Raw genomic sequence first — 14,173 nt, 5'->3', positions numbered from 1 at the left:
AATTACAATTGAAGGAATGAAACAACATTTTAGGTTTAAAAGTACATTTTCAGTGCCAGAGGGTTCGTCTAACACCAATTCCACCACCTTTTCTAATTCACCTACACTTTTCCACATCCACTCAATCTGGGGCTTTCAATATGCAATAGATTTCAATGAGATCTCCCCTCGTAAACTCCAGCATATTTAGGCCCAGAGACATCAAACGTTACTCATATGTTAACCCTTTCATTCCCAGGATCATTTTTATGAACCGACACTGGATTCTTTCCAATGCCAGCATGTCCTTACTTAGATGAGGGACTCAAAACTGCTTACAACACTCTAAGTGCAGTCTGACTAATGCCTTATAAAGCCTCAGCATTCAACCTTGCTTTTGTATTCTAATCCTCTCAAAATGAATACTAACATTGCATTTGCTTTTCTTGCTGCCACTCAACCTGTAAGCTAACCTTTAGGGAATCCTGCACAGAGACTCCCAGATCCCTTTGCACCTCTCATTTCTGAATTTTCTCCGCGTTTAAAAAATAGTCTACACCTTATTCCTTAAACGAAAGTGCATGACCATACACTTTCCTAAAATATTTACCATGTGCCATTGCTTTGCCTGTTCTCCTAATTTAAATCCTTCTGTAGACTACAAGCTTCTTCCACATTACCTGGCCCTCCATTATCTTTGTATCATCCACAAAGTTGGCCATATAATCCTCAATTCTATCATCCAAATCATTGATGTGTAACATGAAGAGAAGCAGTCAACACCTCCCCCTGTGGAACACCACTACTCACTAACTGTCATTAACTGTGATTACCTCAGCAGTAATAGATTAGAAGGGACAAAATTGTTGAGCCTGCCTAAGAAGTATCTTGGTGCAGGATCTTGGTATGTGTAAACACAAAGTACTCTGCAGATGCTGGGGTCTAAGCAACACTCACAACACACTGGAGGAACTCAGCAGGTCCGGCAGCATCCGTGGAAACGATCAGTCAATGTTACGGGCCGGAATTGGGGGACCGCTTTGTCGAGCACCTCTGCTCTGTCCGCCACAAGAGACAGGATCTCCCGGTTGCCACCCACTTCAACTCTGCTTCCCATTCCCATTCGGATATGTCCATACATGGCCTCCTCTACTGCCATGATGAGGCTAAACTCAGGTTGGATGAGCAACACCTCATATACCCTCTAGGTAGTCTCCAGCCCCTTGGTATGAACATAGAATTCTCCAACTTCCGGTAATTCCCTCCCCCTCCCTTCCCCTATCCCTATATTACTCTGCCCCCTCCCCCAGCTGCCTACCTCCTCCCTCATGGCTCCGCCTCCTTCTACTACCCATTGTGTTTTCCCCTATTCCTTCTTCACCTTTCCTGCCTATCACCTCCCTGCTTCCCCTCCCCCACCCCTTTATCTTTCCCCTTACTAGTTTTTCACCTGGAACCTACCAGCCTTCTCCTTCCCACCCTCCCCCCACCTTCTTTATAGGGCCTCTGCCCCTTCCCTCTACAGTCCTGACGAAGGGTTCCGCCCGAAACGTTGACAGATCGTTTCCAAGGATGCTGCCCAACCTGCTGAGATCCTCCAGCGTGTTGTGAGTCTTGGTATGTGTAAATGTGTGTATGCGTGTTGTGGGCGGGGGAGTTGGAAGAGAGGTGACTGGGAGGGAGATGAGCAAGCAATCTGGGAGAGTGGATGAGCGTTGGTTGGGCAAACTTTTGGGATGAGGAAAAATACTACTTTGCTCCAACTTACATACAACCAGCAGGCTCAAAGACAGCTTTATCCCACAGTTAAGGGCTTGAAAAGGCCTTGTTAATGATGAACTCTTAAGCTCAGCATATTCCTTGCATGTTATAGTCTACCTGCACTGCACTTACTCTGAAAGTGTAACTGTAGCACTGCAGCACTGTATACTGCATTCTGTTATTGTTTTTCCCTTGTACTATCTCAATGTGCATATGGTTGTTAATGATCTGTATGGATGGCTTGCAAAACTATGTAACCCTGTCACCAGGGCTTGTAAACAAACATGGCTCGCTGCTAACTCTGCTAACAGCCACATGACTCACTGGTGAGAGGCTTTTCACTTTTCATCAACAATATACCTCTAGGGTCAGTATGACGTGGGTTCCACTAAGCAGAAAAGTTGAGATGTTCCAATTAAAGAACATTGATCGTCGTGAATGCTGTTTAAATAGGGCTCACACACAATTATCAATTGCCAAGAAATGACAGATTGAAAACCAGAATAAAATTATAAAGGGAGTATATTTACCAATTTTCAACTTTATCAAACAGATAATAGGAAAAGGAAAGAAAGATAAAAGAGCCCACTACAGTTAAACCAGTCCAATGTGCACATAAACGTTGGAGCTCATTTCTGAAGTAGTCGAGTGTATCATACTCATACACTGAACCCATGTTCTGTGTGAAAGGCACTAGCCACAGTTCAGACTTCCCTCGAAGACCATCACAAATGAACTGACTAACTCAGGAGTACTGGCACTTCCTCCTTGGAACTATTCATCTGCACAAAGCACTTCTTACAACGGGGTCTCCTTCAGGCAGCATTCTGCCAGCATTTTCCCTTGAGCCCTGCTCCTGACAAAAGCCCCGAAACCAGACTACTGCCCTTCAGAAATCTGAGTTACAGCACATACCCAGACAATCCTGATTCGCTGATATACAACATTCTTAAGTTGGACAACATGGCTCTTTATCATTAGCCAAAGCCAAAACAGTCTTACAGGCAGGACACAATGCTTTTGCAGAAACTTGCTAAAATACAAAAAATACCTCACAGCATAGTGGTAGAACTCTTACCCAGGGCATACCAACTATTTTCCACTGTAACTCTATAATATGACAAAAAGAAATAGACACTAATAATACAAGCCCAAAGATGGAAATTAATTGAATTTAGTAAACGCCCTGGCATTATGTATTGCCATTCATCTTCTGATTCAAACAGTAAAATCTTCATTTCAGAATAGTAAGAATGCAAGTTACCTCTGATGTGTGGAAAGTAGTTGGAGATGTGCTCAATTTGAAAGATCCATATTGCTTGCAACTCTTCTTTTTGACTGGATCAAGAGGTCTAGCTCCCATGGATAAAGAATCAATTGCATTCATGAATATAGACGGTGAATCTTCACAGGAACCAATGATTGCCTTTGCTGTCTCACCAGTCTCATGTCGATCAAGTGTTCCTGTCAAAGAGGACATAAGGACATGAGAAAGCAAAAGAGATTAACTATTCAGCCCTTTATGTCTGTTCTGGCATCCAGTAAGATCATGACTGACCTTTCCTGTATAACCTCGTGATCTTGCATTCAGTGGCCACTTTTTTAAGGTTTAGGAGTGAAACCCGGTGTGGTCTTCTGCTGCTGTAACCCATCCGCTTCAAGGTTCAATGTGCTGTGTGTTCAGACCTGCTCTTCTGCACACTGCTGTTATGACACATGGTTATTTGGGTTACTGTTGCCTTCCTGTCAGCTTGAACTATTCTGGCCATCTTCCTCTGACCTCTCTCATTAACAAGGTGATTTTGCCCGCAGAACTTCCACTCACTGAATTTTTTTTTGTTTTCTCACACTATTCTCTGTAAACCCTCTAAAGACTGCTATGTGTGAAATTTCCAGGAGACAGAAGTTTCTGAGATACACAAACCACCCCATCTGGCACCAACAATCATTTCACAGTTAAAGTCACTTAGATCACATTTCTTACCCATTCTGATGTTGGTCTGAACAATAACTGAACCTCTTAACAATGTCTGCATGTCTTTATGCACTAAATTGCTGCCACATGATTGGCTATTAGATATTTGTATTAATGAGCAGGTATACAGGTGTGCCTATTAAAGTAGCCATTGAGTGTATATTCCCTCAATATCTTTCCATTAGCAATACAGAAGCAAGTTATAAGTGGCAAGGCCATGGAAAGCATTGTAGAACATAGGGATCTTGGGATAAAGGTACATAGTTCTCCATTAGTGGCAATATAGGTAGACAGGATGGTGATAGTGACGGTGACATTTGACAGACTGAGTTCCACGGGTGCATTCAGTATTATGTTGCAACTTACAAGACATTAATGAGACAACACTTGGAGCATTATATGCAGTTATGATTGCCCAGCTTTAAGAAAGATGTCATTAAGCTAGAAAGGGTGAAGAAAAGATTTACAAGGAGGATGGATATCCAGGACCAGAGAGAGTGAGTTATAAGCAGAGGTTGGGACTTTTTTCACTGGAGCATAGACAGCTGAGAGATGACCTTATAGAGATATGTTAAATCATGAGGGACACACATAAGATGAATGAAGGAGGAGGTAGTCATAAATCTAGAGGGCATAGATTTAAAGTGAGAGGGGAAAGAGTTAAAAGAGACCAGAGGGGAAAGTTTTTCACAGAGGGTTGTTGGCAAATGGAACAAGCTGACAGGGGAAAATGCAGAGGCTGGTACAACTGCAGTGCTCCATGTCCACTAATATGATGAACTGATACCGAGGCCTTGGGCCTACTCCAGGCTTCTCCAGGGTTCGGATCTGAGGACTCAATTTTGGTTCAGAATGCTGTTGTTCACTTCAATTGTTTGCATGATTTGAATTTTTTTTTCTGTTTTCTTAGGCATCGAGTGTTGGTCTTTGATTTTTATTTTATTCTTTTTTTCTTTAATTGGGTTCTTTCAGGTTCTTGCTTTGTGGCTGACTGTGAGCAAGCAAATCTCAAGGTTTTATAATTTATACATTCTTTGATAATAAATGTACTTGCATCTTGAATTATACCATTTAAAATTTATTAAGAGAAGCAGATGGATAGAAAAAGAGAGGGAAGTAGTTCAAGTGCAGGTAAATGGGACTTGCTCAGATGAAAATCATGGATCCGTTGTACCAAAGAGTCTGTTTCTATGCTGTATTACACTATGAATCCATACAGTAGATGCTGACTACTCCTTTGCTCTCTCTTCCCACTGAATAATCATGTATAGAACTATATTGTTTTGGACAGATGACGCCTTTAAATTAGGACCATGCAATAAATAATCAGAATTAATTAAAGTATTTTTAAAAATTTATGAATAAACAAACTCTATTTGCATTTTCAGTACACATAACAAACCCCTTGCCATTGTAAGGTTAGCTATTGAGTATGTATTTCATTTTGATCCCAGTAAAGGGCATAATGTTGTAGATCTATCTTTGATTGTGAGGATCTGAATGGGCAATGTCATCCTATTTTCAAACATAACATCAAGTTAAATATGAGTGTAATGGGTTGTCATGACAAAATTAAACCCTAACTCCTTTCCTCTCTTCCTTCTATGCATTATCTCCCATTTCAGGCTAACAGAGTATATCACTGAGATATCACATTTCCCTAGTTATGCATTTGGTAATATAATATATTTTCTTTTAAGCTATTGGTTTTAACCTGGAGCGAAATATTCATCTATCAATATGATTGCATTGATGAATGTTTTCCTCATTTAACGACATGCTTGAAAACCTGAATAATTGCCACTGATTCTTTAGTAAAATTGATAAGGACCGGAATTTTGAACCAAATGTTCTGGAACAATATGAGCAGCTCAGAGATGGAGGAGATCTGATAAAGTGTCTCTGTTCGCTTGCAGCAAACCCCCTCAAATCGTACAAATGCACCAGAGTTGCAATGTCGTGCATGCAACTTCCTAACTCCTGATCTATTGTCGCGAGTTAAAATGTTAATGTTATTTTTTAAAATAAAGTGGGTCTTTAATGCAATGAATAGTTACTCTTGCTTTCCGATGATTATTCTTTTTATTAAATTTACCCTCCCGTTCATTACACTTTGGAATTAAGTCTCCATATCATTTTGCACTGAGCCCCTCAAATAGTTTGAGCAGACAATCTATTCACAAAATACAAGCCGCGGACAAGAGATAGTTACAGAGTATGAATGAGGGTGGATTATCATGTTAGCTCTGTACAGTTTATACCGCAGGCAATATTTAGTTCAGTGAGCTTCAAAGGAGACATCTTCGCCTTGAAGTTGGCATGGGAAGAAGCACAAGACTATTGTCTAGACTGAGCTATGAGCAAACAATACAGCCTTTACATGGACTGGTAAGAACCAATTAAACCCCATTCAAACTGGAAGCAAGTGATACCAACATGGGATTTAATGTGGCAAATTATGAATAGAACTGTTCAATCACCAATCAAACAGCTGAGCTGTCAATAGTGATAAAAGTTAAAAGGGCTTCAGAATTCTTATGTTAAAAGTATATTTTAATAAGCTGGGGAATTATTATTATCAATGCACTTCTCATAATACCTCCTTTTCCCTTATCCTGATGCCCTTTTAATGCCAACCTCCCTAGTCTAATAGTAGAGAATATAATTTCTTGTAATTTTCTACCCATAACTTTGAAAATGATTTATTTAATTAAACAGTATTTAATGCAGCACAGCATTATCAAAATGTAATTATCTATATATCAAGTGATACAGTGGGACAATATTCAGCAAGTAATAGTTCACTTTCTTTTCCCACCACCACAAGACATTCAATCAAGAAAACAATGAAAATGATCACATTATAGCAGAGTTTGTCAGTTCCTCAGTCAGATTCTAAGCATATTTGACAGCTAGCCAAAATAAGAATGCCATGGATACATTGGCATCACTTGAAACATAAACTCTATTTCAATCTTCACAAGAAGTCGCTGATTTGCTAATTATACTCAGCAATTTCTGCTTTTATTCCAGACCTCCAAATACACCATATTTTCCTTGTGTAGCCCTTCATATATTGTTAAAAATGAGAAAATGATTAATATCAGCAAATACAACTTTTAAAAGTTGCATCACTTTCTTTTTTTGTGAAAAGAACAGGTTTTCTTTTCAAAATATTTTAAGAAGTCTGAAGTGCACAATCAACCTGCATGGAACCGGTACCCAACAAGAGCAGGGGGAGCTACCTCAATGACTATCAATTGGTAGCATTTACATCTATCATTATGATATGTTTTAAGAGGTTGGTTATTGCTAGAATTAACTTCTGCCTAAGCAAGGACTTGTACCCACTGCAATTCACCTACTGCTGCAAAAGCTCTACAGTGGACACAGCCTCACTAGCTTTCCACTTTACTTTGGAGCACCTAGTCAACAACAAATGTCAGGGTGCTGTTTATCAATAAGAGCTCAGCTTTCAATACCATCGTTCTCTCAGCATTACTCACCAAGCTTCAGAACCTGAGCTCTGTATCTCGCTCGGCAACTGGATGCTCAGTAACCTCACTGGGTGACCACAGTCAGTACAGATGAGTGAGAGCATCTCCTCCTCCCTGACAATCAACTCAAGGATATGTGTTTAGCCCAACTGCTCTACTCCGTCTACACTTATGACTGTATGTCTCAGCACAGCTCAAACACTATCTATAAATTTGCAGATGACACTGCTTTGTTGGAAGAATCTCAGATAGCAATGAGGAAGCACAGAGTAGATAGATTGGCTGGGTGAGTGGCATTCTAATAACAAGGTTGCACTCAATATCAGCAAGTAAAGGAATTGATTGTGGATTTCAGGAAGGGGAAGTCAGGAGAACAAGCACCTGCTCTCATGGAAGGGTTAGTGGTGGAAAGTTTGAGTAGATTCAAGTTTCTGGATGTCAGCATCTCAGAAGGTCTATCCTGGACCCAATACATTGATACAACCATGAAGAGGGCATGCCAACAGCACTACTTCGTTAGGAGTTTGAGGAGATTTCATAAGTCAGCAAAGACTAGCAAATTTCAATGGATGTACTGTACATTCTGACTGGCTGCAGCTCTGTCTGGTAATGGAGGCCCCAATGCACAGGTCACAAGAGACCAACAGAATGTTGTAGACTCAGCTTGCTCCATCATGGGCACTACTCTGCCCCTGTCAAGAACATCTTCAAGAGGCGGCATCCATTATTAATGAACCTCACCATCCAGGCCTTGCTCTCTTTGTGTTACCACCATTGGGGAGGATGGACGTGAGCCTGAAGACCCACACTCAAGGATTTAGGAACAGCTTCTTCCCCTCTGCCATCAGATTTCTGAGCAGCCCATGTTTATTCCTTTTTTGCATTATTTATCTATTTTGTAATTATCATAATTTAAAGTCTTTGCACTGTACTGCTGAGCAACACATTAAATTTCTTGTCACATAAGACAATGATAATAAGCCTGATTCTGAATAGAAGTGTATAAAACAGTTGATCCTAGTTATGTTAGAAAAAGTACTGTTCCCAATTTGGATTGCTTAGTTCCACACTTTTCTACAATATTCAATTCAATTTCAATAACAAATACAATGTAATTGAAAATATGGAAATTGCTGCATGAACTGCAGATTTTTCTTCTGTGTTCTCTGCACCTCTGACAGCCAGTTATGTACAGTGGTGTCCAACAAAGTACATAGATGCCTCTTCTTTAACTTTGATCAATGGGTCACTCGTGTAGACAGAAGCCACAAATGCTGAAAACATACCTTAAGTAGGACCTCTTTGCCAGTTCTCCCTCAGGAACCCCCCCACTATCTCACTATTCTTAGCAATATGCAACATCACCCTTCTAATCTTGTGTCCCTCCCTCAAAAACTCATTGATCTGTTCATTGGACCTGGCATCCCTTCCACCAACTGTCTGGTCCTTTGTTCTCTTGAACCAGACTACCTTCATTCACTGACACTGACCTTCTTCCATCTCCCCACCTTAATGACCAACCACCTTCCTCCTCTCATCCCTACTGATTATCTTTTCAGCGAACAACTTTCGACTCAATCCCACCAATGCCATTCAGCACTGACCCCTATTCTACCAATCCCCAATTTTCCTCAGTTTTGGTCGACCTCTGTTGCCATGGCCCCTTGTCTTATTCAATTTCTTTCATATTCTCCACCGTAGTCAAATGGCTAAAGGACAAGCCCTTCCTCGCATGCAGGTCCATTCAGTTGTTTAGTACAACTTGCTCCATGAGACCATAAGATCTAGGGGCAGAATTGGGCCATTTGGCCCATGGAGTCCATTCTGCCATTTCATCATGGCTGATCCATTCTCCCCGTATCCCAACATGTCCTGACTAAACAAGAATCTATCAACCTCTGCCTTAAATATACCCAATGGCTACAAGGAATGATCATCATGTGCTATTCAACTTCCCAGCAACTTCCCCAGGAACAACATATTTGGTGCCCTTCCAAGAACCTGCTGATGAATTTTCACAGATGCTGACCATCCTCAAACCATAGTTGTCCATGTTGTTTTTACTATTTCATGTCCAATTAGTTTTTTCAGTTTTTAAACATCTGACCAGGAGTTCTCAGGGTGTCAATGCTTTACACAAGGAGCTGAAGGAAACAGATGAGGAAACTAAGGCCCTTGCAGATGCAGTAAAACAATGACTTAGTTAAAAAATTAAAACTGTACCAGTCAAGCTCTGCCCTTGCCCACAGACTTTCAGTGTGGCTGAAGTTCAGAAAATCTGGTACAAGTCTGAGAAGACCCAAAATGATTAAGAGTCATAACAAGGCAAGCAGGACCTGATCATCACCGGGAGAAGAGAGAGTGCATTCATATTTCCCATGAGCATGCTGAAGATTGATAGATTGGTGATATAGTTTGGGGTGGGGGAAGGAAGAAGGTTTTCAATTACAGCAGTGGTGGGAGATTCATGACAATTAATCATATTGCCAAGACCACATCATTTCAGAAATCACTTCTGTAAATGCATGAAACAAACAGCATCATTCTGGAAAAGTTCAAATTAAATTTATAATCAAGGTACATATATGTTACCATATAAATAAATGAAGACTGATAAACAACCAAGCACAAAAGCCAATTTGTGCAAATGAGAAAATATAATACGGAGAACAAATTGTACAGATTCCTTAAAAGTGAGTCTGTAAAATTAGCTCAGAGTTGTGGTGAGTCAAATTATCAACAGCAGTTCAGAAACCTGACAGTTGTAGAGTAATATCTGTTCTTGAAGCTGGTGATGTAGAACTTATGGCTTCGATACCGCTTGCCTGATGGTAGTAGTTAGAAGGGGCATGGCCTTCTTGGTGGGGACTTTGATGATGATTGCTACTTTCATCTGACAGGAACTCTCTGTAAATGTACTCACTGGTAGGGAGGGCTTTGCCTGTGATGGACTAGGCTGTAGCAACCATTTTCTCTAGACTTTTTCATTGCTGCACGTTGTGTTTCCATTCCAGGCTGCAATCCAACCAATTAGCATACTCTCCCTGTGCATCTATGGAAGTTTGTCAAAGTTTTCAGGAATATACTGAATCTATCCATCTTCTAAGAAAGTCGAGGCACTGTTGTGTCTTTTTTGTGATGACTCTTATAGGCTCGTCCCAGGACACATCCTCTGATTTGTTGACTCCAAGTAATTTGAAGCTATTGACCCTCCCCGCCTCTGTTCCCCTAATGACAACTGGTTCATGGACCTCCAGCTTCTTATTCCTGTAGTCAATAATCAGTTCTTTGGTTTTGCTGACTTTAAAAGGGAGATTGGTGTTGTGACACCACTCAATCAGATTTTTAATCTCCCTCCTATATGCCAATTAGTCACCACCTTGTTTTGACCAACAAAAGTGGTGTCACTTTGATGCGAAACTTGGATGTGAAAACATGTCGGCAAGTGAGTGTAAGTGTGTGAATTGTTTTTTGTGTGCACGGATGTGTGTGGTATATCTATGTGTGTTTGTACATGCATGCATTTGAACACGTCCTTGCCTGGACATGTTCAAATGCTAGTTTGTATATATGGACACACAAGTAGCTGTATGTATGTATGTATGCAAACATAAATGTGGCTCTTTGTGTTTGAGTGTGTGTGGGTATGGTAAGCGTTCTACACGAACATGGTAAGAAGGTAAGTGAACCACTGCTCTGTTGCCATTCCGAGCACTACAAGAACTGCTCACTCCCATACATCACCAAGAAGCTATTGAACAATGTTACAATCAGATTTCAACAGCCAATCATATAAATTATTCACTGGAAGTGGAGAACTGGACCTAAGGTTTGTGTGTATCTAATACATCTTTCAAAGTCATAGAAATTGGCAGGTGGCAGAAATGGTGAAGCAGTTTTGACGTTTTTTTATTCATTTACAGCCTTAGGCATCAAATCTGCGAGCAGCTATAGCTACTGAAAGGGTCCATTTTCAGGGCAGTCTTTTGCTGGCTTCTTCAATTTTTAACTCATCAAAAAAGAGAGAACAATATCACAGAAACAATTTAATGCAATCAGTTCTTATTTAATAATGAGCCTCACAGTGCCATTCAGATGGTGGTGAATGAGTCATCAAACCAAGGCTCCATCCACCCTCACAGATGGGTGCAGAAGACCCCAGGGTGCCACTTCCAGGGTTGACCAGGGATATAGTCACTAGTGCCTGGGACAATGCTTATCCCTCAATCAAAATCCCCTCAAACAGATTAGCAGAGAAATTCAATTTCATAAGGCTCTTTTGTCAGTGATATGTGATTGAAAACTGGCATGGTGAAAAACATAATGGCCGTTCCCTTGAGTTGTGACATTTGGGTACGTCACGGAGTGATTTGCCCTTGTTCATCTGAAGCAACAAAGAAGTAGTTCGTCTTTAGCTAATGCTCTCCTGTATCAATTGTTTGTAAATTGTGCTACGCCAGAGAGAGCTGTATCCACCATCGAGCTTCATCATGTGGCTCAGCAATTAGGGAAGCTTTGAATTCAACTGGGCAACATCTGCTCACTTCTTCCCTTCTGATAAAACCAATGGCTGATACAGCACTCACAGTTAGTGTGTTTGGCCACATTTAATGTTAGGTATATCACAACTAAGCTAATCGTGCTCTCAAGCAATCATCTAACTTTTGCTTTTTCCTCACTTCGCAGACCCAGTAACAGTGTGGTCCCTTCAGTAACACTCTCTCCATTAAAACTGCAGCATTCCTGGATTGAATACCATGCCTTTCAGCAGTTCAATGATCTTTTTTTTTCAAAAGAGTTCAAGGAGGAGGAGGAGAAGATGGCGGCGCGATGCAGTGCGCGTGTCCACTTCAGTGATGATGTCTGTTATTTGTCAAGTAGGGGACCGTGCACAATTCTGATTTGATGGAGACAGACGTGAGAGTACAGAGGAACATCTGGAGAAACTGCTGAAATGCCCGCTTCGCTGCCATTGTTACTGTGTGGTCCGGCATCTCCAGAGGAGAAGGCCCCGAATCCTCAGCTTTGCTTGTTTCAGTGTCCGGGCAAGGTCGAAGGCGCTCAGCAGAGGATGGCGCTCGGGAGGCTGTATCGGAGAGGCTGGTCGGAGGCTCGAAGTTTTTGGACGGACGGACTCAGTGTTGGCTGTGGTCGGCTGCTTCCAAGGCATCAGCAGTTGTCGGTGCCTGGAGGTTTATGGCAAGGAGTTTCTCCCTTTTGCCACCTGTTATTGGGGAGTTGATCGACTCAGGACTTTGAGACTTTTTTTTACCGTGCCCATGGTCTGTTCTTTATCAAATTATGATATTGCTTTGCACTGCTGTAACTATATGTTATAATTATGTGGTTCTGTCAGTGTTAGTCTTTGGTTTGTCCTGTTTTTCTGTGATATCATTCTGGAGAAACATTGTATCATTTCTTAATGCATTCATTTCTAAATGACAATAAACGAGAACTGAGTGTTCTTATAATCTAATCTAATTGCAAATAACTACAATTACGTATTCACAATTCCCTGATCCTTGGCTGCATCTGAAGACACAACACAAGGTTCAACGATAACATCAAAATCAGCCTGAAGTAATTCAACATTACGTCTAAAAACTGGGAAGACATTGCACTCAAATGATACACCTGGAGTAAATCTGTTCAAGAGGGGGCTGTGCTACATAAGGCCAACCCCTGTGGTGCTGCAGAGAGCAAGAGCGGCCACAGCAAAAGGAGAAACTGAACAACAAAAAGACCCAACCAGTAACCACAGCCACCACCTACTCTTGCCCATGCTGCACCAGAACACGTGAATCCAGTTCTGATGAAGGGCCTCGGCCCGAAACGTCGACTGTTCACTCTCGTCCATAGATGCTGCCTGACCTGAGGAGATCCTTCAGCACTTAGTGTGCGTTGTTATGTGGATCCAGGATCGGCCTCCACAACCACCTGAGGACCCACCAATAGGCAATCCCTGAGGAGAACATCAGACTCAACTCAAGTGATCACACCGCTACCGCATCTACAACTTGTAGCACTTGACTGTACTAATAATACTAAAAGAGAAAAAGCTGGGAATACTCGGCAGGTCAGGCAACATCCCTGGAAAGAGTTAGTGCTTCATATCAATACTGCTTGAATGCCGTTTAACTTAATCAGGAACTCTGTGGAAGGAAGGATGTGATCAGATGCTAGTATAATCAAAATGAGAATCAGGTTTAGTATCACCATCATATGCTGTGAAATTTAACTTTGCAGCAACTTGAAAATGCTATACATTATAATAGATAAAAGGAAAAAACTGAAATGCAGTAAGTGCATATATATATATATAATAGTTACATTAAATAAGTAGTGCAAAAATAGGAAAGAAAAAAAGTAGTGAGGTAGTGTTCATGGGTTCAGTGTCCATTCAGGAATTAGATGGCAGAGGGGAAGAAGCTGTTCCTGATTCATTAAGTCCATGCCTTCAGGCTTCTGTACCTCCTTCCTAATGGTAACAATGAGAAGAAGACATGAGAGAACAACTACATTATGGATTGTGTTGGCTGGGTTTCTTTTGTTTTCTTTTCCAATGGATTTGTGGCAAAATTCTGTACACTTCAGAGCTGGATGTTCAAATTAACCCTTCTTGTAAAAAAAACATTCAGCATCCCTAAAATTGTGGCAATGAACCCAAACAAGTCAGTGCAATAATATCCAGAAGTTTAAATGCATGGCAGCTGTGTAATCTTCTCCAGTTTACACATTTCAGAAATGACTTATATTCACATATTTTAAAAGCTGAAGAGCTACAATTTAAAACAAGGGAAATCCATACGTACTTAATTGCTTTTACCAATATTGCTATTCTCCTGAACAGATAACGTTACCACAATAGGCTTCACACAGAGCTACACACCTATGAGTGTTAAATACTTTAAAAGCTCATATTTTATGCTTTTGCAAAAAAAAATCAAGTTTGGGAGAAAAT

At 40.9% G+C, this 14,173-nt stretch overlaps 1 protein-coding gene across 8 annotated transcripts in view; it reads right to left on the bottom strand.

Annotated features, from left to right (window-relative positions):
* Positions 1–14,173, bottom strand: part of LOC134355682 (WD repeat-containing protein 72-like) — a 366,748-nt gene that overhangs the window by 224,711 nt on the left and 127,864 nt on the right. For all 8 annotated transcript variants that reach the window (XM_063065955.1, XM_063065962.1, XM_063065960.1 and 5 more), the window contains exon 14: positions 3,005–3,204. In XM_063065955.1, coding sequence (XP_062922025.1) covers positions 3,005–3,204 — 200 coding nt within the window. The remainder of the gene's footprint in view (positions 1–3,004; positions 3,205–14,173) is intronic.

Source organism: Mobula hypostoma, chromosome 13 (genome assembly GCF_963921235.1).
Source record: "Mobula hypostoma chromosome 13, sMobHyp1.1, whole genome shotgun sequence".
Taxonomy (NCBI): Eukaryota; Metazoa; Chordata; class Chondrichthyes; order Myliobatiformes; family Myliobatidae; genus Mobula; species Mobula hypostoma.
This window is presented reverse-complemented; position numbering and strand designations above follow the sequence as displayed.